At 54.2% G+C, this 22,500-nt stretch overlaps 1 protein-coding gene across 5 annotated transcripts in view; it reads left to right on the top strand.

The window, feature by feature from the left end:
- PDE9A (phosphodiesterase 9A) overlaps window positions 1-22,500 on the top strand; it is a 97,747-nt gene that overhangs the window by 62,945 nt on the left and 12,302 nt on the right. For all 5 annotated transcript variants that reach the window (XM_060010270.1, XM_060010271.2, XM_060010273.2 and 2 more), the window contains exons 5-10: window positions 3,458-3,512; window positions 4,408-4,478; window positions 11,824-11,908; window positions 17,967-18,048; window positions 19,588-19,662; window positions 22,305-22,391. In XM_060010270.1, coding sequence (XP_059866253.1) covers window positions 3,458-3,512; window positions 4,408-4,478; window positions 11,824-11,908; window positions 17,967-18,048; window positions 19,588-19,662; window positions 22,305-22,391 — 455 coding nt within the window. The remainder of the gene's footprint in view (window positions 1-3,457; window positions 3,513-4,407; window positions 4,479-11,823; window positions 11,909-17,966; window positions 18,049-19,587; window positions 19,663-22,304; window positions 22,392-22,500) is intronic.

Raw genomic sequence — 22,500 nt, 5'->3', positions numbered from 1 at the left:
CTATAAATATTCCTCTCAGCACTGCTTTAGTTGTGTCCCACAGCTAAATTTTGATGTGTTGTATTTTCATTTTCATCCAGTTCAATGTCTGTTTCTATGTCCCTTGAGACTTCCTCTTTGACCCAGGTATTACTTAGAAGTGTGTTGCTTAGCTTCACAGTGTTTGCAGATTTTCCTGCTATCTTTCTGTTACTGATTTCTAGTTTGATTCTCTTAAAGGTCAGAGACCACACTCTATATGGTTGCAGTTCCTTTACGTTTGTTGCGGGTTTGTGTGTGTGTGTGTGTGGACAGCATAGGGTCTATTTTGGTATACGCTTTGTAGGCACCTGAAAAGAATATGTGTTCTGCAGTCGTTGACAGACTTTTTTTTTAAACATATTTTTATTTAAATTTATTTATTTTTGGCTGCATTGGGTCTTCGTTGCTGCTTGTGGGCTTTTCTCTAGTTGCAGCGAGCAGGCTTCTCATTACAGTGGCTTCTCTCGTTGTGGAGCACGGGCTCTAGGTGCATGGGCTTCAGTAGTTGTGGCACATGGGCTCAGTAGTTGTGGCTTGCAGGCTCTAGAGCGCAGGCTCAGTAGTTGTGGCGCACGGGCTTAGTTGCTCCGTGGCATGTGGGATCTTCCCGGACCAGGGCTCAAACCCGTGTCTCCTGCATTGGCAGGCGGATTCTTAACCACTGCGCCACCAGGGAAGCCCCCGTTGATAGACTTCTAAATATATCTCAAGACTTTGAGACAGATCACTAACTCTTGAAGGTTATGTGATACATTACTTTTTAAATTTTTTATTTATTTATATATTTTTTTGTTGGAGTATAGTTGCTTTACAATGCTGTTAGTTTCTGCTGTACAACGAAGTGAAGCAGCTACATGTATACCTATATCCCCATGCTCTTGGACCTCTCTCCCCTCCTCCCCCCATCCCACCCATCTAGGTCATCACAGAGCACCAAGCTGAGCTTGCTGTGCTATACAGCAGGTTCCCACTGGCTATCTATTTTACACATGGTAGTGTATTTATATCAATCCTAATCTCCCAATTCATCCCACCCTTCCCTTCCCCCACCCGTGTCCACACATCCATTCTCTACATCTACGTCTCTATTCCTGCCCCATAAATAGGTTCATCTGTACCATTTTTCTAGATTCCACATATATGTGTCAATATACGATGTTTGTTTTTCTCTTCTGACTTATTTCATTCTGTATGACAGACTCTAGGTCCATCCACATCTCTACAAATGACCCAATTTCATTCCTTTTTATGGCCGAGTAATATTCCATTGTATGTATGGACCACATCTTCTTCATCCATTCGTCTGTTGATGGGCATTTAGGTTGCTTCCAAGACCTGGCTATTGTAAATAGTGCTGCAGTGAACATTGGGGTGCATGTGTCTTTTTGAATTATGGTTTTCTCAGGGTATATGCCCAGTAGTGGGATTGCTGGTTCGTATGGTAGTTCTATTTTTAGTTTTTTAAGGAATCTCCATACTGTTCTCCATAGTGGCTATATCAGTTTACATTCCCACCAACAGTGCAAGAGGGTTCCCTTTTCTCCACACCCTCTGCAGCATTGGTTGTTTGTAGATTTTCTGATGATGCCCATTCTAACCGGTGTGAGATGATACCTCATTGTAGTTTTGATTTGCATTTCTCTAATAATTAGTGGTGTTGAGCAACTTTTCCCATGCCTCTTGGCCATCTGTATGTCTTCTTTGCTGAAATGTCTTTTAGGTCTTCTGCCCATTTTTTGATTGGGTTGTTTGTTTTTTTGATATTGAGCTGCATGAGCTGTTTGTATATTTTGGAGATTAATCCTTTGTCAGTTGCTTCATTTGCAAATGTTTTCTCCCATTCTGAGGGTTATCTTTTCATCTTATTTATGGTTTGCTTTGCTGTGCAAAAGATTTCAGAAGAAGTGATCTAAGATCCTGCTGAGTTCACCGAGGACGGCTGTGAAACCTTCTCTCTGGTGATTCTTATCAGTGGAGTCACCACCCTTCTTCCCTGATAGGTGTGGGCCTCTCTGAAGGATAGAACTTGGATCAGCTCAACATATGGCTCAATGAAGTTTCCTGGCTGACATTTTTACTCTTACATTTCCAAGAGATACAATGAGACGTTGTTTCCCTTCTTCTCATCAAGTTATAGAATGCTAAAGCCAGAGGAAACCTTGGGTCATCTGGTCCACCCTTTCATTTGGCAAGTGAAGGAATAAGGTCCAAGAGGTTAATTTAGATTAATTTTTTAAATACGTTTATGAAATTAACATATGTTTATTATAGAAATGTATTAGATATAGAGAAACAAAAATAAGGGAAAAAGTGTATATATAATCTTACAACCAAAAATAACTACAATTATTATTTTGGAATGTATCCTCCCAAGTTTTCAGAAGTGCTATCACACTGTACTACAATTTTTTTTTCTTTAACAATAGACATGAACATTTTCCAAGATGTTATTCCTAATAGCAGAATATGTTCCCACAGTACAGAGATACCATCATTTATAAGCCATAAGTGATGTGCATTTGGTGGGTATATAGGCCGTTACAGTTTTCACTGTGTTAAATAACATTGTGATGAACATCTTTCTCCTAGAAATGAAGACACTGGATCATTTTTAGCTTTTCAGCCCTGTTGCCAGATTGGATTATCAAGGTTTTTTGTTCGTCTGGACAGGCTTGGTTTAGTTTTGACTTGTGTTGGTTTTAGAGTCAATATAGAAGATGACGTGAGCTCAGGAGGAGGCCTTGTTTAGGTCCCCAGCGTTTCAGGGCGTGAACTAAATGACCATCTGGATCCAGGAGGAGAACCCTCCCTTCCTCAGAGGGTGGAGTTGCTGGAACAGTGCCGTGCAGTCTACACCTTCCTATGAGGCATCCCGCCTTGGGCCCGGTCAGGAAACAGGAAGACAGGCAGGTTATATTCAGCCTGGGACCTGAACCTTGTAAAACCAGCCACCCGGCCCGGTTTTATGTGCCCGGCAACAAAGGGACAAACTTGCTCACCCCGGCCTGCTTCCTCTCTCTGGGACCTGCCGTGAGAACACTGTTTTGCACTCAAAATATGCCTTGAACGCGCTTTGTCATAGTAATTGCCCCCATAAAGTGGACCAGGGCACCACGTGAAAATGGCCCGTATTTAAGGGCCCAGTCCTGCCTGCTTTTTACGGCTGGTGCGGACCGCGGGCGGGCCTCAGCCCCGGTCACTCTGCCCAGGCACCGCTGAGAGTACTGAGAGTCCAGGAGGGAAAGAGCGTCTGAAGGTGGACAGGAAATCCCGGGCCCAGGAGAGGCCCTGCTGCTGAGAGGCGGCCAGAGCATCCCTCCAGGTTCCCGGGTGGCTCCCGGGCACGGTGTTGGTGCCACTGCCCACGACGTGCGGGTTCAGCCCGTGGTCCGCACAGCGTGCCCTTTCCCAACAGTCTTTCTTTCTTCGTCTGCAGAGAAAGAAGAGTTGATCCAGAGCGTGCTGACCCAGGTGGCAGAGCAGTTCTCAAGGTACGGAATCTTCTGGATGCGTCATCTCCAGAGCTGGGCGCTTTTTCTCTTCATGGCTGGGGTGGGCCACTTGCTCTGAGGCTGTCTCGGCCGGCAGGGTCTGATACATCACTTGCCCCCAGAAGCTGCCTCCCCAGTGGAATCCTTTGGGGACTTACCTACCTAAGCCAGCTTGGATGGGGTCCAGGAAACAGATGCCAGGTGCCACAGACCGTGTCAAGTGGGTGTTCTCAGAACGAGAGCCCGTGTTGCTGGTAATCTTCCCAGCTGGCTCTTCTGGGGCTAGGACTTCAACCTACAAGAGCTGACAGCGTTCACAGAGATCCTGTGCAGCTGTGCGGCTTCCTCTCCATTCTGAGTCATCCTGCCGGTTCTGGGTCAGTGCTTTCCATTTCTCAGTTACCTCGCTGTGGCATCTCACTGCCCGAGGGTAGTTAAAATGGGGAAAGGCCGTAGGGTATTTTCTTAAAGCCCAGGAGTTGTTGAACTGAATGGGTTGGAGCCTCCCAGAGAAGGGCACCTCAGGTCCCCTGAGACGGTCTGTGCCCAGCAGGGCAGGGTGTGGGGCTGGACCATGCCCTCTGTGAGCAGAGGACACGGTCCTCCCCGGAGAGCATCTGCTCACTGCCCACGTATGGGGAAGTAAGCATACCTGCTCTACGTTCCCATCTGGGAAAATACACCTTTGAGATAATTCAAAGGGGTATCTTTTTCCTCCCTCCCCTCAGCACCCCTCCCCAACTCCCGTGAGTTCCTTAAAAGCAACTCCTCTGTTCGAGCCCCTCGCCAGCCCACCTGTAGGGCTCACCACAGCAGGGAGTCAGCAGATGTTGGCGGAACCCATTTTAACTTGGAGAATTTGATGAGTTGTGTTGTTTTGTTTTTTCCTTCCTAGAGCATTTAAAATCAACGAACTGAAAGCCGAAGTTGCGCATCACTTGGCAGTGCTAGAGAAGCGCGTTGAATGTGAGTGGCACGTTGATTCCCCTTTGCTGATTTGTCTTTTAACCTCTGCTTAAAGTAACCACTTAAAACCCTGGTGCTTGGTGATGGCAACGGAGCTGAGGCTGACAGCAAATGTCTCTTCTTTGGGAAATGCGCGAAAGTTACCTTTGAAGTTAACAAGGGCTAGAACAGTGATGAATCTTAAGTGTTTTATTTCTATTTTAAAAGTAACTCAGTAACATATGACGTGTTCTAAGTGTGCAGTAACTTGCAACATGGTACTTATCGCAGCACAGCCCCTGGAATAGGGTCTCTTGAGTGCAGGAGAGCACAGAAGGAAACCGTGAGGCCCCCAGACGTAGCCCCCTCCAGGGAAGAACTTCTGCAGAATAACTTGTGTGTGTGTCTTTTTACAAAAAGGAGAATGCACCGACCCACACTCTGTGGTTTCACAATCTGGGGGGAGGATGTCCACTAAATCATTACCAAGTCTTGATTCAGTGACCAAATAGCTGAAACTCTGGGAGGAAAACAGCTTCCAGTCACTCACCCTTTGTGTTCCCATCCATCAAGTAAGGAACAAAGCTTGAATTCCACATGACCCGCAATTCCCCATTCAATGCACAACGGGAAGGCTCTTTGTCAGTGTCAAGGCCAAGGTTAATGGCTCATGGGCACCACATTTACTGACTTCCGGAATGAGCAAACACACTCCAAACCTGAGGCCGTCGGGGTCGTGGCATCACAGACTCTACCTGGCTGACTCACTGACTGTCACTTTTCATATCTTGTATGAATGGCTTGGATTTTTTACAAGAAAAAACATTCAGGATCATGTCCAAAACCAATTCACCTAAATAACTTGAATCATGATTTATACAGTTACCCTTTTCAAAGTAGGGCAACATTTTTAAAATCCATTTGGTCACATCACCCTGGGACCTTTGTTTTTCTCCCCAAAAATCATGGTACCCAGAAACTGCTGTGAACTTAGTTTTCTGGGAGTGGTTGCCGATACCCTAGAAATAAAGGGGTTGGAATAGAGCACTTGTTTCTGCTGGATGTTTTTTCAAAAGAGAGAGCTTCATAATAAAGAAACTTTGGTTTGGGTAAAAAAATAAAATCCATTTGGTCATTAGAGCTTCAGAACAGTTTTATTTTCCCCATTGGTGATGAAGGAGCCCCCGAGAGATTAAGTGACCTGCCGAAGTTCATTCAGCAAAGTGGAAAAGTGAATAAAACCGGAACCAGCCCCGGGGTCCTGGTGGGGCTGCTCTCACCATCACCTTTCCCATGGGGAGCCAGTGCCACAGCAGGGCGGGGAGGGCCTGAGGATGCAGGTTAGAAAGCAGCTGTGACAGCTGGCCTCGCGGCTACGGCCGCAAACACTGGTCATGGCTGCACTGAGCAGAAAAGAGGTTTTGCCCTAAGGGATTGGGGGAGCTCCCCTGGGTGTCAGGAGGGCTCAGGACCAGGGCTCAGTAGCTCTGCAGCAGGAGCGATGCCCCAAACCCCACGTAGAGCTGATGCTGTGAGGATGCCGACCTGGTGGATCTGAGCCCCAGATGTACAGTACCCCCGGCACCCCTAGATCTGTGCTTGGACCCCCATAGCCCCTGTGGCCACTGCTGCATACATCAGGCTGCTTCTCTGTACACGAGCTACAGATCCAGAGTCTGGACAGAGCTGGATCAGGTGCCCACACCCTCGCTGCAAGGACGGCCAAGGAAAGCAAGTGTCAGTGTCTTGTGGCTCTCGTGACAAAGCACTGCAAACTGGGGGCTTAAAACAACAGAAATGAATTCCCCCACTGTCTCAAGGCCAGAAGTCCGAGATCAAGGTGTCGGCAGGGTCAGCTCCTTCTGGAGGGGAATCTGTCCCAGGCCTGCTCCAGCTTCCAGGACGCCCACGGGCCTTGGCGTGTGGCCTCATCACTCCAGGCTGCCGCCGCCTGCACATGACCTTCTCCCCTTGCGTCTGCATCCAGGTCGTCCTTCTATCAGGACACACCTGTCTGTGGATTCAGGGCCCACCCTCACCCAGAACGATCTCATCTCGAGATCCTTTTCTAAACAAGGTCACACTCTCATTCTGGGGGTCAGGATGTGAGCCTGTCCTTGACGGGGGCGCAGTTCAACGCACTGCCATGAGCGTTTGGGGTTTCCGTCTTCTGCCATGGGCGACAAGCTCAGCTTCCCACCAAGCCCCATAGGGTAGGGAGCTCTCTGGACGTAGCAAACATTCACTGCCGAGTCACCACCTACAGTCACAGAGATGAACAGTCATACAGTCCCCACCTGGAGAGCAGATGCCCGGGGGGTGGGGAAGGCTGGGGTGCGACAGGTGCCTCCTGCTTCGTCGTCCTCTCCTCCGGCGCCTCTGACCACTTCCCCCGCCCCACACGGAAGCCAGCTCCAGTGCCGCCGTTCCTTGGAAACAGACAAGTTGAAGAGGCCGTTAATTAATTCTCAGAACTCCTACAGGGAGCTGTGCTGACTTCAACTTGAGAGGCTTCCGGTATCTGGCCGAGGGGACACCAATCAGGCCGAGAAGTGTTTTTATTTTGCCTTCAAGTGGCTTGTGGATTGAGGACCATTAAAGGATGGATCCCCGATGACCTTCTCCCCAGCATGTCCTTGCCCGGAATCCTCCACAACTAGCTCGCATCTCCTCCTGGGGCCCTGTGTAGATCAGATAATTCATGCACATGAGCATAAATTACCTGGAGGATGGCATCGCCCCTTCGCCCCCAGCTCAGGCTCGCTGCAAAATTACTAGCGTTTTTACTAGTGGTATTAATTTCTAGCACCAGAGACCTGGGCACTGAAGGAGTGGGATGGAGAGAGCTTGCATTTCTCAGGAGGAAGAGGACGTTAGGGTTAGGGTTCCAGGAGCTGCGGTCAGGTGGCCAGGTGTGGACAGCGGCCTCCCCCCCATGGCCCACTTTGGCACCTCTCCCTGCATCAGCCCCTGGCCTCCCCACCACCTCCCGGCTGCCCGCTGCCCACAGGAACATGGCTATGGGGGCCCACGCACCCCCGGAGGGGGCCCTCATCCTCCCTGAACTCCACCTGGCTTTGGGCGCATCCTTTCCTGGCGCTTGTGGCTGACCGCTCCCCGGGCTCCACCCGCCTCTGCGTTAGCGCCAAGGTGGGCGCGGTCACCTCATCTGTGCTCAGCCCCGGGGGGTGTGAGTTCCTAAGAGCCGCCCAGACACAGCAATCAGGGCCTCCCCCGAAGACATCGCAGGGACCTTGGAAATGGACAGGGGAGGCCTTTTGAGGACAGGGGTTCTGCAGCTGGACCTCTCCCGCAGGTCACTTGGGGAACTGGTCATCCCAGCCACTCAGAAGGTCAGCCCTGACCCTGCAGAGCTGCCAGAAGCAAGCCGGCCTGCACTGCTGGCCTGGGAAGGCTGCCGGGAATATGACTGCCGGGCTGCTCCGCGGGGCCCGACCAGATATGGACACACACACACACACACACACACACACCGTGCTCACGCACACACACACTTTGTCCGGTATGTGTGAGCTGTTCGGAGCTGTTCTCTGCCTCTTGAATCCAACGAGGCACCAGCGAGAACTGCCCATCTGTAAACCACATTACATTGATTTGACTTGTTTTAAATGGAATTTCCTGCCTTTTTTTTTTTGACCTTCTCAAGTGTATAATTCTTTGGAATCAAATGTAAATTCTGCCATAGCTCTTAATTCACCTTAAAAGCTTTCCTTCCTTTTCTACGAAATGTTTTCCTTCTTCGGGAGGCTGGGGTCTCGCTTAGGTGAGAAGCCATTTCCTAAACACAGGACATCCAGGGCCTCCCCTCACTTCCCGGTTGGAGATGGGCCATCCAGGGGCGCCCCTCCCTCCCGTCCTTCCTTGTTTGCGGGAAGGGCCCAGGCGCCCTGCGGTGGGCACAGGGCAGTCCTGCCCCTGTTCAGCGTTTGTCCCTGCCGGGGCCTGGCCCAGAACCTACAGACTAGAGAGCTGGCCCCATGGGGCAAAGTTTACAGCCAGGTCATGCAAACAACCCAGAAAACTGAAACCAAAGCTTGCTTTTCTTTTTGTCACCGGGGAAATGTGCTTTATGCAAATTCTTTACCAAAGTCCTTGGAGGAAGTGCTGAAACCCGAGGCTCTATTCCTACGTGGCTATAAACAACTTCCAAAGCTCTGCAGCTTAACTAGGGCCTCGCCTGCCCACAGCCAGCCTCTTAGGAGAGCCCAGCGGGTCAGGGGGAGAAGGGAGTAGGACAGAGCTGCCTTCGTGACCTGACCGTGACCGTGCTGTTACTCCTGCCTGCTGAGGCCCCGTCCCCGAAGCCAGTGTCCCTCTTAGAAAATCATTCTTAAAGGTCCTCTAGGGTGGCCGTGACCCCTTCTAAAGTCCAAGGGGACAGCAGCGTCCAGGTGGTGCTCACGCTGCCACTCAGCCCGGGGCTGTGGAGCCTCTGCCTTAGTTTGGGGTTCTGGTCCGTGCCCGCCTGTGTTTCAGGTTTGAGACTGACAAGTGGGAAACTGACATCCGTCTCAACCCTGAGTCCTCCCTAGTGTCAGTGCCAGGACCTGGGGGAGGCCCAGCTCGGACGGCCTTCTCCCTCCCCCAGGATCTTCCACAAGGCATCCTGGTGTCCAGCAAGGCCTGGGAGCGGCAGCCCTGGGTCTGCTGGCGCCTGAATCCGCCGAGCGCTCTCACTGCCTCCTGGCTTCCGCCCGGCGGTGGGGCTCTTTAATCCTGTGACGCACTGTTTTTCTCTTCCATTGATTAATGCACTTTTGCCATCTCATTACTCACTATCAATTTCCTTGGCAACCAGGCTGTATTTCATAAACATCATTACAGTAAATTCTATCATTCCGTGTTGCCCAAAAGGCTTAATCTTAACATCGCCCCCGATAAATGGCCCAGGAACCTGATCTACATCAATTTCAATACCACACAATCAAACATCAGGCAGCCAGCAGAAACCATGAGCTACGAGGCAGCTGCTAACAGGAGCACCCTTGACTTGTTGACGATGGAGAAAAGCAGATGAGAAAACATGATCCCAATTCTGCCTTTTTTAAATTAAGAAAGATAAATAGATATTTAGATTGCATGGGGGTGGGAGAAAAATGCCTGGAGGGATACACACCAATATATACAATATTAAATGAGTTCTCTGGGCCAATAGGATCATGGATAATTTTTTTTTTTTTTTTTTTTGGCTGTGTTGGGTCTTTGTTGCTGCACGCAGGCTTTCTCTAGTTGCGGCGAGCGGGGGCTACCGTTGGTTGCGGTGCGCGGGCTTCTCACTGCGGTGGCTTCTCTTGTTGCAGAGCACGGACTCTAGGCGCACGAGCTTCAGTAGTTGTGGCACGCAGGCTCAGTAGTTGTGGCTCGCGGGCTCTAGAGCACAGGCTCAGTAGTTGTGGCGCACGGGCTTAGTTGCTCCGCGGCAGGTGGGATCTTCCCGGACCAGGGCTCGAACCCGTATCCCCTGCATTGGCAGGCGAATTCTTAACCACTGCGCCACCAGGGAAGCCCCATGAATAAATTTTTAAATACCCTTCTTTGAGATACTCTGTATTTCCTCCATTTTCTACAACGATCATAGGTTATTTTGTATTCAGAGAAGTGATGCTGGAAACGGAATGAATGGTACCCGTGGACCCTGCAGGCAGGGCACCGCTACCCTATTTGGACTCTACACTGCGTGCTCCATCTCTTCCCCAGATGGATCCACTTTTTGGATCCAAGTCTATGCCACATGCCGGGTCTCTTCTCCAGATCTATTCAACTTTCCAAAATTTTCTGCCCTTCACGTGTTAACAACCCCTTCCTGGGCCCCTTCCTGCCACTGATGTTGAATCTACCATCTGTCCCATTCGCAGACCCGCAGACACAGCTCCGCGGTGGTCCTCTCCTCCTCGGGGTAAGCGTCCTGCAGTGGGACGGCGGCCGAGAAATGCCTGGGAGGCCGCGCACGCCTGGTCCAAATGCAAACCGTAAAGGGTGTGTGCTAATGTGCTTTTTCTTGGAAGAGGACCCATGGTTTCATCCACCTCCTAACGGGGTCCGCGATGCGAGAAAGTGCTGAGGGCATCGCACCCCAAAGGAGGGTGTGGGCTCTTGGTGGGAGCACAAAGTACCGATGTCCAGTTCCCTGGCTTCCCCACCTCGCTGGTCCCGCGTCCTGGTACAGGAGGGTGGAGATGGTGTTTGAGCCTCTCCCTTGGCATCCCGCACGGCACAGAAGCAGGTCACCGGAACCAGAGCCGAGTATCAGATCCTCCAGATTCCTGCCACTGGACGGAAAGAAGCAGTGGTCCCACATAATCTTGGCCCCTGACACTGAAATGTTTAGAAAACCCACCCAGGAAGATCGTGGTTCCTGGAGGGCTGCCCGGGGGCTCGGCGCTGGGAGAGTTCCCCCAGCCGCGAGCCCCAGAGCTGCTGACAGTTCCTCCGGATGGGAGACGGGTGGAAGCCCACGGAAGTCGCTGAGTTGCTTTGTTTTTCTCTTAGAAATCACCTGCATTTTATTTTTAGCCATATTCCGCTTGATAGAAAGGGGAATGAGTGGCATCGTGGGTAGTATCTTTCTGCATAAAAATCGAGGTGTGATTACCAAGTAACAGAGCTCATCTTTTTTATTTCTTATGACCTGACTCTAATCTGAAAGCCCTTCCAGAACTGGCAGCGTTTCTGAACTAAATATGCACCTGCCAGAGTGAACGCCTTGCAGTTGAACGCTCGCTGGCAGGCGTAGTGCCAGTTCATCCTTTGATGAAAAAAAACGTAGTGTTCTGACTTAGGGGACCCGGTGCTGCAGGACCCTGGGAATGTGACCAAGCGCGGGTTCCGCTCGTCCTTCCCCTGGCCTGATCATTTCTCATCCATTTCAAGTCAGCGCTTCTCCCGGTTAACTGCTCTACCCAGGACCTTCAACTGCAAAGCTTTTGCCTTAACGAAATTTTCATCCTTGCTGGGAAGGCTGTGGTTTTGCTCCCCGAGCCCTTCATTGCATTTTACTACCCTGGGAACACGTACCCCCTTTTTCTTTTGGGGATAAAAGATCCTCTGTCCTCAGCTGGCGCTTAGGGGTACGGAGAAAAAGCAAGAAGTACGTGCGGGAACGGTGGCGATTCGGGAAGCGGGGAGGGGGAGGGGCTTCGTGATGAACAGGCTGTGGCTGAGCCGTGGGGGGGGGGGGGGGGAGGCCTGAGAATCAGCGGCGTGGGCGGGACTGGGAACCAGTGTCTGAGCCAGCTTCCGCCCCTCACCCCCGGGGACGTGGGAGCCACAGGCAAGCCCCCAGTTACCAGCCTCCCCAGCCTCCACGTGTATCCATGGTAACCCCCTTGTTTCTCTTGGTCTCCAGTGGAAGGACTGAAAGTGGTGGAGGTTGAGAAATGCAAGAGTGACATTAAAAAGATGAGGGACGAGCTGGCAGCTAGAAGCAACAGGTAAGGTCTGCGCTGGGCAAGCGCGGCGGACGGCCGGGGAGAGCTCTGCGCGGCCACGCGGAGCCGAGAGGGGCCCTGGGGGTTTTTTTCCCTGAAAGCAGAGCTGGAGGATCCCAGCTCTGGCTGGGGTGGGCACCGTCTGGGATTTGCTTTCCGATGACACAGGTTTCTTATCATAAAAGAGAGTTTATGGCAGAGGGGGGCTGGGAGGATGACGTCACAGAAAAGGCCAGTAATCTTCTTGCAGATCAGAGTGTTAGGATTTACGGCCCCAACTTGAACAGAGTTGGCATCGATTTTTTGAAAAGGGGAACGATAAAAGGAGAAAGGCCTTTGGCTTCCAGGGGACGAGTGTCCTGGTGTCCCGGAGGCCCCAATCCCGTGCGGACGTCCCCATAGCACAGAGCGGCCCGTCAGGGGAGCGATGCCGCGTTCTGGACACAGAAGTCACTTGTCCCACGGAATAAGGGTCCCTCCACACATCCCCTGGAGAACCAGGGTGAGGTGGCCCAGGCTGCCGAAATCCAGGAAAAACATGCCCCAGGCATTTCTTGGAAAGTGGGGTTTGGGCTACAGCCAGACCCTTGGCCGAAACGGTGGTCAAAGCAGATGTTCAGGTCAAGGGGAGAGATGCACCACGCCAGCCAAGATGGTGCTGGAGGTCCCACACACTGAGCCTGCTGTGTGCGGGGCTGCACCGAGCGCTCTGCTGACGGGCCCAGCTTGCAACTGTCTGCTGTCCTGCGTTGCTTCACGCCCGTGGTCCAGAGACCGCGTGGTGACGGTGTGGCCCGTCACCCCCGGAACGCCACGCCACTAAGGAGGCTGAGGTTACAGCTGGGGCTCAGCAGGATTTAACGGGACTAATGAACCTGCGAACGGCCCGTGCAAGCGCGCCAAATTGGCTCACGAGGCCACCCAACATCTTGAAGGTCGTTTCCTAAGTTTTCAAAATTGAGGGCAACCTGCTTACTGCAGAGCGTGGCTACATGCAAGGGCCTTCGGTGCAGGAGGGGAGGGGAAGCTGGTGGTCGCAGGGGAGGGGCGGGGCTGGCGGCCTCAGGATGGGCTCAGGGACTAGCCTGACGGGCTCGGTGGTGCATGGCTTCCGGGGACCACGCCCCATTCATGGCCCGCTCACTTGTCAAGTGTTTTGGACTTCGGGATGTCTCATCCCATTGGATTTGGGGGAAGTCGGGCAAAGGAGTCCGTGACGACAGAAAATTGTGAGTGAATAATTCGTCCCCACCGTCCCTGAAGCAGAAGGCTCTGTGGGGTCAGGAGGCAGATCCCTCACGTGACCCAGTAAGGGCCCTGGAGTTGCCCGCGCAGCCCCACGGCTGGGCCCGGCTCAGCAGCTGGAAGGAGGCCCCTGGTCATGGTGTCGTCCTCGGGCTCAGGATCTGGACAGCTCAGCCTAGCCCTCTGGCAGCCACGTGCTGGACCTCCGTCCTGTGCCCAGTCCTAACACCCAGGGGAGATAAAGCTAGTCGGCCAGGCCCTGTCCCGGCCGCTCCGCAAGCAGCCTCAGACTGGCGGCCCGTGGCCGAGGGCCGTGTCTGCTGCGGCGAGCGGTGGTGCCCTGGGCCCCGGCCCCCATGTTCCCTCTGTAGGGTCGCCTGCAGCCACACAGCCCACAGAGCACTTGCAGGAGGTGGGGTTCGGGTTTGGGTTTTGATCTGAGGTATAGTTGACTTACAGTGTTAGGTTAGTTTCACGGGCATGATGTAGTGATTCAAAAGCAGAAGGTGTTTTATAATGAGGCCTCTCGTCCCTTCTCAAATGATTCAATCCTACCACCTGCCCAGAGCAACTGGGGTGAGTCAGGAGCCCCGCCCCCCCCGCCCCCGCTGGTCCTGCCCCGCCGGCCGTGTGGCAGGCATCCCCCACCGCCCCTTCTGTAAGAGCCAGGCTGGGGCAGGGGCAACGTGATGCCCCTGCTGTGCTTTCTGGCGTGCACTGCCCTGCGGGTTAGGTTGCAGGAGAAAAAACAGAATTTCGTCCAGGTGGTGTTAGTTTCCTGTAGCTGCTATAACCAAGCAGCACACACTGCAGGGCTGAAAACAACAGGAATTTACTTTCCCACAGTTCTGAGGGCCAGAAGTCTGAAGTGAAGGTGTCAGGAAGGCCAGGCTCGCTCTGAAGGCTCTCGGGAGAACCTGTTCCAGGCCTCTCTCCCAGCTTCTAGCAGTTGTCAGCAATTCTTGCGGCCCCTTGGTTTGTAGAGCATCACTCCAGTCTCTGCCTCTGTCTCCACATGGCCTTTTTTTTCGTATGTGTCTGTCTCTGTGTCCAAATGGCCCTTTTCTAAAAAGACACCAGTCATATTGGATTAGGGGCCACCCTAATCCAATCACACTTGGTGTGACCAGTCTTAACTCATTACATCTGTTACAGCCCTATTTCCAGATGAGGTCACAGTCACAGGTACTGGGGGTTAGAACATCCACATATGATTCTTGGGGGACACGATAGACCATGTGGAGAAGACCTGCCCGATTTCAGAGCACAAGGGAAGCGAGATGTCACCTGCAGGCACCCGTCGGGGGCAAAGTGGGCAGAACCGGGGCTCATCCGAGTAATGAAGCCTCTTCCACGCCCCCCACCCCCCCCCCCCGCCCCCGCAAGAGGTATCAATGCGTTTTTGGAACTCACAGTGCTGTGGTCCGAAGAGGAGCCTTCCCTGTGCCCCAGCACTTCTAGAGGCTTGTCTTCTCAACAGGCAGTTTTCACAGCAGCTCATGTAGGTGAGAGACGGGTAATTGTGCCTCTTCAATCGAAAACAGAATGGGGTAAAGTCTGTAACAGTGCTGACACATTGCGAAAAAAGAAATGCAGCCTCCTGGGCTCAGGGCTGATCCACGCAGCGACACCCACCTGGGACACTGCCCGGGAGCCCAGCACCCCTTTGTGCCCCATACAAACAGCCCTGCCCTTTTCTTTATGGAGAAATTAACTCAGATGGGGGATAAGCTGCTTGCACTGCCCCTCGTCTCTGCTGACGGCTGGGTTCCATCTTAATCGTGCAAGGGGGCCGTGTAGTCATCCGGCATCCTGGGACCAGGCTCGTTACCTGCGGGGGAGGTCGCACAGCTGAGCAGCTCTTTCTGAGGATGTCCACCCAGCCGGGCGGTGATCCTGCCTCTCGGGGGCGGAGAGGGGAACAAAGGCACCTGCCCGGCTGAGCTCAGGTCTGCACCCGCTCGGGTGGCCAGGGAGCCTGAGGCGATGGCCGCCTTCACCCCCGCACAGGCACACCCCAGCGTGGCCTCGGAGCCAGGGCTCTGCGTGGACCAGAACCGCCTTTCCCCAGGGAATAGGGATGGCCGTTGGGTCGGATGAGGCGCAGACCCACAGACACCCTCGGAACAGGCTGCGCTCCCCTGAGACACAGGCCTTGGGTTTCTCTTGGCTTTTTCCCCCAAGAGGACAGAGGGAGGATCACCCACCCACATTCAGGGCAGGGCCCGGCCCCGCCGAGCACGTGGGGGCTGCAGGAACACGGGGCGGCATCTGAGGGCTCTGGGATCTGTCATCTCTGCTTTCATCCCAAACAAATGGCCTTGACCACTGGACTGAGCCCCAGGAGGGGGGAGGCTGGGAGCGCAGAAAATGAAACAGAAAGAAAAGAAAAGGCACCATGCCAGCTGCTCTGTCAGCTGGAGGATGCTGGTTCCCGTGGCGACGGGCCGAAGAGGGAGCAGGCAGGGCTGCCTGGCCGCGGCAGGACCTCCCAACGCTGGGATTTTCAAGGAAGCAGTGGATTCCAGCAGTCAGATCATCTTCGGTGGTGGAAGCTTACACAGCCCTCCTGGGAGAGGCGCGGGACTGACCTGCACAGCACGTGTGTGCATGTTTGTACAAAAGAGGTTAAAAGCGGAAAAGAAATAATGACGATGCTACCTATGCTCTTAAGTCACAGACCAGGTTCTCACTGCTCAGACGTGCGTGTGTAAATGGGAGTTCTCGTTGACAGGGGCGACCACGGAAAGCGTTTGGTTGGCGCTTTTTCTTGGTTCACTTTGTTACCCTTCTGCTAAATCTGTCTTAAAATCCCACTCCATGCACGAAGCCGTCTTAAGCAGCTCGGATGGTTTCGCAAGCATCGGGTGGAGGGAAGGAACAGCGGCACGCCAAGAAAGTCATACTGAGGCTCTTTTCCCAAAAAGGAAGCAGACGTATTATTCTGAGCTTGCAAGTGGCATAGCCACCTTGTCATCCCTCCAGACTATACTGATGAGGGGGGCAAGTCAGTAAAAATAACGGCGACCACGATGCTCCCAGTCAAAACCCAGTCCTGAGCTTCCCAGATGTTCTTCCACGCCCAGATAGCCGGTTTCGAAAAACAGCTACGAAATACTGTTGTAATTTTTTTTCATTTACAACACTGTAAACAGTCAGTAGATGAAAATGCAGCCTCAGGCATTTTTGCAGAATGTCTGCAAATGTCACCCACCCAGTGAGTTCTTTTCTCTTCATTCCGTGGCCAATTGTTTTGCAGTACCTTTCAGGACATACTGTAGGCAACGTTTCTTTTTCCCTTTTCGTCCAAAATTCCCTCGCTTCACATAATACTCATAATTAAAGATGACATAGTAGTCCTCCCTGTTGAAGTACCATAATGGTTTAAATTATTTTCCATTGGGGGACGTTCCGGTGGCTTCTAGTTTGGTTTTGTGTTTTTGCGGCAACAGATGACACCGGGATGAATACCTTCAAGCTGTTTGCTTACGTCTAATTCTTTGCTTATGATAGATTCTCCAGAGGAGCCTCGCAGCTTAAAGGATGTGAATTTCTTTACGGCTCTTACAATTCAGTATAAATTGCTCTCCTGGAAGATGGAAGTTTATTTACGAACTGCGTGAGCTTCTGTGCTGGCCCCATCCCCAGCCTGGGAATCTCACGCAAGGCAGGGGGAGCGGGAGGAGTGGGGTGTTAGACCCTCCCGCCACCCCCGCTGTGCTCCCTATTCGAGGTGGGGGGACTTCAAGTTCCTTCCAGAGGAGTTAAGGTGCCCATGTGGGCTGGGGGCCCAGGCGCTGCCGGCTCTCCTGGAACAGCCCCGACCTGCAGTCCCTGGCTGTGACCCCTCGGGCCAGCACACTCGCCCCTGATGTCGGAAGGGGGCTTCCCTCCAAAACCACCAGGCTCCTTTTGCTCTGTTCTTTTGTTTTGTTTTGCTTTTGTTGCCGCAACCCGAGGCATGTGGGATCTTAGTTCCCCGACCAGGGATAGAACCCGGGCCCCTGGCATCGGAAGTGCAAGTCTTAACCACTGGACCGCCAGGGAAGTCCCTGTTCTGTTCTTGATGCCTTGACGTTAAGGAATGAAAAGCAGAGTCAGAGATCAAACTCGACTCTCAACGTGTGCGTAAGGGGAACAGTTGGGGACATCCTGAACGTCTATTACAGGAGGCGGGATTGATGACCCTATGAGGTCCATCACGCCCGAGGTCCCAAGGAGGACTTGCTTTTTGATGAGGTCGAGCGCTCTGAAGCAGCAGCAGTGCATTTGTGACATGGTAGTGGAAAAAGCAAGTTGCCAGAGAGGAAACTTGGTACCATTCCATCCTTATCTAAAAGGACCAGGGGCTGTCCGTGTGTGTCCATACCTAGGAACGTTCTGGAAAGGTACCCCAAACTTAACAGAAGGCATTGCCAGGTGTGAGATTTAGAGGAAAGAAGTGGGGGAAAGGGGACTTACTTTTTTTTTACTTTGCTTCTGTGGTTTTTGAATTTTTTAGAATAAACGTATTTTGCTCACATCATTTAAAAGAGATTTTCAGGAGCTTCTCTAAAATGAAGATGCCATGTTTGCTGAAAGCTCAGTATTATCTCAGGAGGTCCAGGCGCGGCCTTCGGGGTTTAGCAACGAGGCGTCACTGGCTTTACGACTTATTCTTCTGTAACAAATAAGACCAAAGGGGTTTGTGGGATGCGGATTGGGTTGGGTTTTGCGTTTTTCGGTCTTTCTCCGATGAGGTCCCCGCAATCCGCCGCCCAAGTGACACCAAGACCAAGGCGGCAGTGCCAGAAACAATCTTTGCTTTTCCCTTCAGGACCAGCTGTCCCTGTAAATACAGTTTTTTGGATAACAGCAAGAAGTTGACGTCGCGACGCGATGTCCCCGCTTATCCCAAGGTAAGGTGACATCCTGCTCCTGAAGAAGCCACAGTCAGCGTCCACAGCCTCCCACCCTCGGCCCCCCTGACCTCCCAACCCGGCGCCTGCCATCTGCACATCCGCAAAACCAGCTCCCGCCCGGGCCCTGGGCTGTGGAACGCTGCCGTTTTTCTTAGGCAGGATATATTTTCTCTCGGACGTTTGTTTAGCCACAGTGGTCCCAGACCAAGTTCCAAGAGGTCGGAGCTCCTCCCCGGTGTCCAGCCAGCCCCCGTCGCCGACTCAGTGAACAAACGGTTCTCACGTGCAAATGTTACTTGAAGGAACTTTCATTTTTAACTAAGTTATTTAAAATCTGCTTCGCTGCATCTCCGGTCCCCGAACAACATGTAGTTGTTGTGAGAAGTTTTGCTTTTTGGTCACAAAGGATTTCTCAGTTACAAGAGAGCCTCAGCCCTTGTTAGAGCAGCAGTGCCCTGGGGACGGGGGTAGGGTTCTTCAGACAGCTGCAAAAGAGGGGTCCGGTGATGGTGGTCCCCCATCTCACAACGCCTGCAGCTAGTGACTGAGCAGGACCCTTGGTCCAACTGTTCTTTGCACAATCTCCCACTAAGATTTGGGCTTCGCAGTGGCCGGGGTCCTGCAGACAGGGCGCCTGGCCGTGCCCAAGGCCGCCACCCCCCCACTGTTCCCACAGCAGCAAAGAAACTCCCAGAGCCTCCCTGCCAGGGGGTTCCCCAACTCGGATACGAAAGACAAGCTAAATACTGTCCAAGGTTTTCACATGGACACGAGTGCCCTGCCCTACAGGAACGCGTGACCCACACCTCAGGATCTGCCCCAGGGAGTCACGAGGCCCAGCTTAGGCCCAGAACAAAAGGTGGCAGTCCTCCGCAGTGGTTCCTTTTAAAAAAACAAACGGAAAGACCTAGGAGACGACTGTATCTAACTCCAAAACACCGTGACTGTCTTGGGTCTAAAATATTCTGTTTCCTCTGACAATGTAACCTAAACTCCGGTCTTCCGTAGAACCAGCGCCTGCCCCCAGCAAGCTGGGCTGTTATGGCCCACGGCTAAACCAGTGACAGCGTCCAAAAGCAAACCTCAAAGTAGCTTCTTAGCCACTATTTGAATTTATGCCAAGTAAAAGTTTTTTCCCTTGATTTCACTTTCTTGTATTTTTTAAAGTCCGGTTTCTCGGGATGTCATTAGCATATGCAGTAAAGTTCACCTCCTGCAGTGCAGAGCATTGTCAAGTGCAACAGGCTTACGTGGTCACGTACCCTCCACCACGGTCAAGGGGTGAACGTTCTGTCTCCCCCAAGCGCCCCCTCGTCCCCTGTGCGGTCATTCCTGGCTCTCTGCCCCTGACCACCACTGGTGGGATGTCTGTCCCCGTAGTTCTGACCCCTCCAGAATTCTCGTGGGTGTAGCCTTTGAGAAGGTACCCAGGTGTCCTGAGAGGCGGGCAAGAGGGGAGTGGAGAAGGCATGGCCAGCCTTCGTCTCAACGCAGAGGCCCCCGTGCGTGCTCACAGTGCTTTCCTGTCCCCTCCAGTACCTGCTGTCCCCCGAGACCGTAGACGCCCTGCGGAAGCCCACCTTCGACGTCTGGCTCTGGGAGCCCAACGAGGTGAGTGCAGGAGCCGCCTGGGACCGGGACCGGCTTCGGGGACCAGACGGGAGCGGCCCCATCGCTCTTCTCCTCTGTCTTCTTTGTCTTTCAACTTCATTCTCCAGGTTGGCAGCCAAACTGCCCCTTGGTGGGCTCGGGAAGGGGCGTCAGGGCCAAGGAGCAGGTGAGCGGCAGGGCCTCGAACCCGGGCTCTGGCTGCTCGGTTCACCCCCCTCCGCCCAGCAGCCCCCCGGGCTGCGTCCTGATCCCCGGGCCTGCAGGGTGCAGGCCTCGCGGGCTTGGGGAGGATTTCAGGAAGGCGCTTCCACCAGAGGTGCTGCTGAGAGTAGGCGACCCTGGCAGCTGTGAGGCCTCGGGGACCCAGAGTGACTTTCTGCGGCAAGAACACACTTCTTTAAAATTCCCCTTTTGCTGAGAAAACACAAACATGGAGATCGTTTTGTTGTTGTTTAGTCTATAATATCAGTTATACCTTCCTCTCTCTGAACCCGGAGAAAACAAAAAGTCCCTCCACGTGGACACGAGGCCACCAGAATCCACAGACGCTTACCAGCTCTTTGGTAACATGGGAGCCCCGGCGGGGCTCACCCACTTGGACGAGATCCGCTGAGCGAGTTCCCTGCGCTCCAGCAAAGGAACGGTGCACGCTGAGCGCTCACCGTCCAGGTCGTCGTTCCCCGCCTGGGCCTGGAATCTCCTGTGCGAACCGCCTTCCCTGGCTGGTCTCCCAGGATGAGAGAAGCCCCAGCAAGAGGGGCCAGGAACGTGCAGGTCCCGCCTCTGCCCCGCCGGCTCCACCCTGAGAAGGGCCGCGTGCTGGCCGGCGCCTGAGGAAAGGCCCTAGGTGACACGTGTGCTCCAAACCGTCCAAGCAGTCAGCACGCAGGGCTGGAGCCGCAAGTTCAGGGGTGGAGGAGGCATTCTAAGTGTGCAGCTGTCACCTGCCAGATCGATGCATGTTCAGCAATGGACGTGGCGGAGGGGGACCACGGCAGGAGGAGAAGAGTCACATCTGGACGTGGTGGAGGGGGACCACGGCAGGAGGAGAAGAGTCACATCTGGACGTGGTGGAGGGGGACCACGGCAGGAGGAGAAGAGTCACATCTTCCAGGAGAAGCATTAGGACCTCATGTCCCAAAAGCTCTCGCTGAGCAGGGGACCCTGCTGGCCTGGACGCACAGGAGCTCAGAACACGCAGCCCTGCTTCCAGCAGGTGGCCAAGCGCCGCTACCGAGCACATCTCACTCTCCCCAAAGTCGTTTTGACCTCAGCAGCCCACAGGGAGGAATAGCAAAGCTGGGGCCCTGATGGTGGAACCCCCGCCGTTCCTGTCTCCTTGGGGCACCGGCTGCTCGTGGCCAGAGAGGGAACGCCACCCTCACGTTGAGAGGTGGAAGGACCCACGCATGCGGGATGCGAAGGCGGCCCTCCACACTCGGGATGTATGTGCAGCCGCCATCAGGGCAGGGGTGAAAGGAGGGACCAGCCCCTGCCAGTGGGCTCGGCCCGTGTGGCCATCTGCCGGCCCAGGCCCTCGCCAGCACACCTCCATGACCCCGGGCAGCCTGGGAGGGGTCCCAGGGCTTCCGAAAAGCACCTAGCTGCCCACAGTGGCAAACCAGAGGTGCTCAAAGACGGGAGCCCTGGCCTCTGGGGAGGCCATGAACTTTGGAGTGTGGATGGCAAAGGTGAACAGCTACAGGGACACACCTGAAAGCTTCAACAGCCCTCCTGGCCCCCAAAACTGCATCTGGCCACCCAAGAAGCGGCTCGCACCCCGAGAACATCAGGGCTCCCGGGTGGTGGTGGTTCACCTCTCTCCCTTCAAGAGGGGGTGACGCACCCAGCGTCACCCAGGGGCCCAGCATCCTCCGATCGCAGACCAGGCGGGGAGGTGACTTCCCGCTGCTCCGCTCTCGCGGGCTGACCTGAGTGCTGCCCCCGACGCCGCGTCTGCCGAGCGCGGGCTCGAAGGCCGCGGGGCGTCTCGGTCACCTCGCGCGTGCTCCGAGCTCAGCCTCATCCAGCTGCCCAGCCCAGGGCCCGCCGCAGCGTCAGCGCGAGCAGATGCTCAGACGCGTCACTCCTGCCCCGAAGCTGCCACGTAAGTGGCACCAGATGGTTTTGTCTGCCGATCACCTCCGCCTCTTGACTCTGATTTCACAGCAAATATTTCAGCTCCTCGGGGTTGCCCGCAGCTGCGAATAGGCTGGTGGGACGGGGAGCGGGGCCGTCGGACCCACAGCCCCTCTGGACGGCAAAACCCTGGCTGGGCTCTCGTGCTGCTGGCAAAGCTGGGTGATCCGGGCAGCAGCCGGCCGGCAGCCTGGACTCCAGCCGTCCCGCTCTCACCCGGGACCCCGCAGTCCTGGCGCTCTGCCAGGGGCTCCTTCAAGGCCCCCGTTTCCAGACTCTGGCACCCGGCCTGCATGTGTGCCGTGCCCTCGAGGAAGAGCCGTGTGTGGTGGCCATCAAGGACTTTCCGTCTGGGACGTCATCCCAGTTCTGGGCTGGGCTGGGCGTGGCTCCCACTTTCCCCGGTGGATTCTCTGTGCGGCTGGAGAAGCCACCCGGCCCTCCCTGAGCGCGTCTCCTGGCCGCTCGGGCTGTTGACCGTCCCTCTCCTCCTCTGCCCGCAGATGCTGAGCTGCTTAGAGCACATGTACCACGACCTCGGCCTGGTCAGAGATTTTGGCATCAACCCCATCACCCTCAAGCGGTGGCTGGTGAGTGTCAGGCCCCCCCGTCCCCCCGACACAGTTTCATGGGAATGGACTGTGGGCGCCTTCCTGATGGCCCTGGGCTTCCTACAGACGGAAGCCACGCTTCCATGAG

Source organism: Delphinus delphis, chromosome 4 (genome assembly GCF_949987515.2).
Source record: "Delphinus delphis chromosome 4, mDelDel1.2, whole genome shotgun sequence".
In the NCBI taxonomy this organism is placed as follows: domain Eukaryota; kingdom Metazoa; phylum Chordata; class Mammalia; order Artiodactyla; family Delphinidae; genus Delphinus; species Delphinus delphis.
Note: the sequence above shows the minus strand (reverse complement) of the source record. Positions and strands in the feature narration are given on the sequence as shown.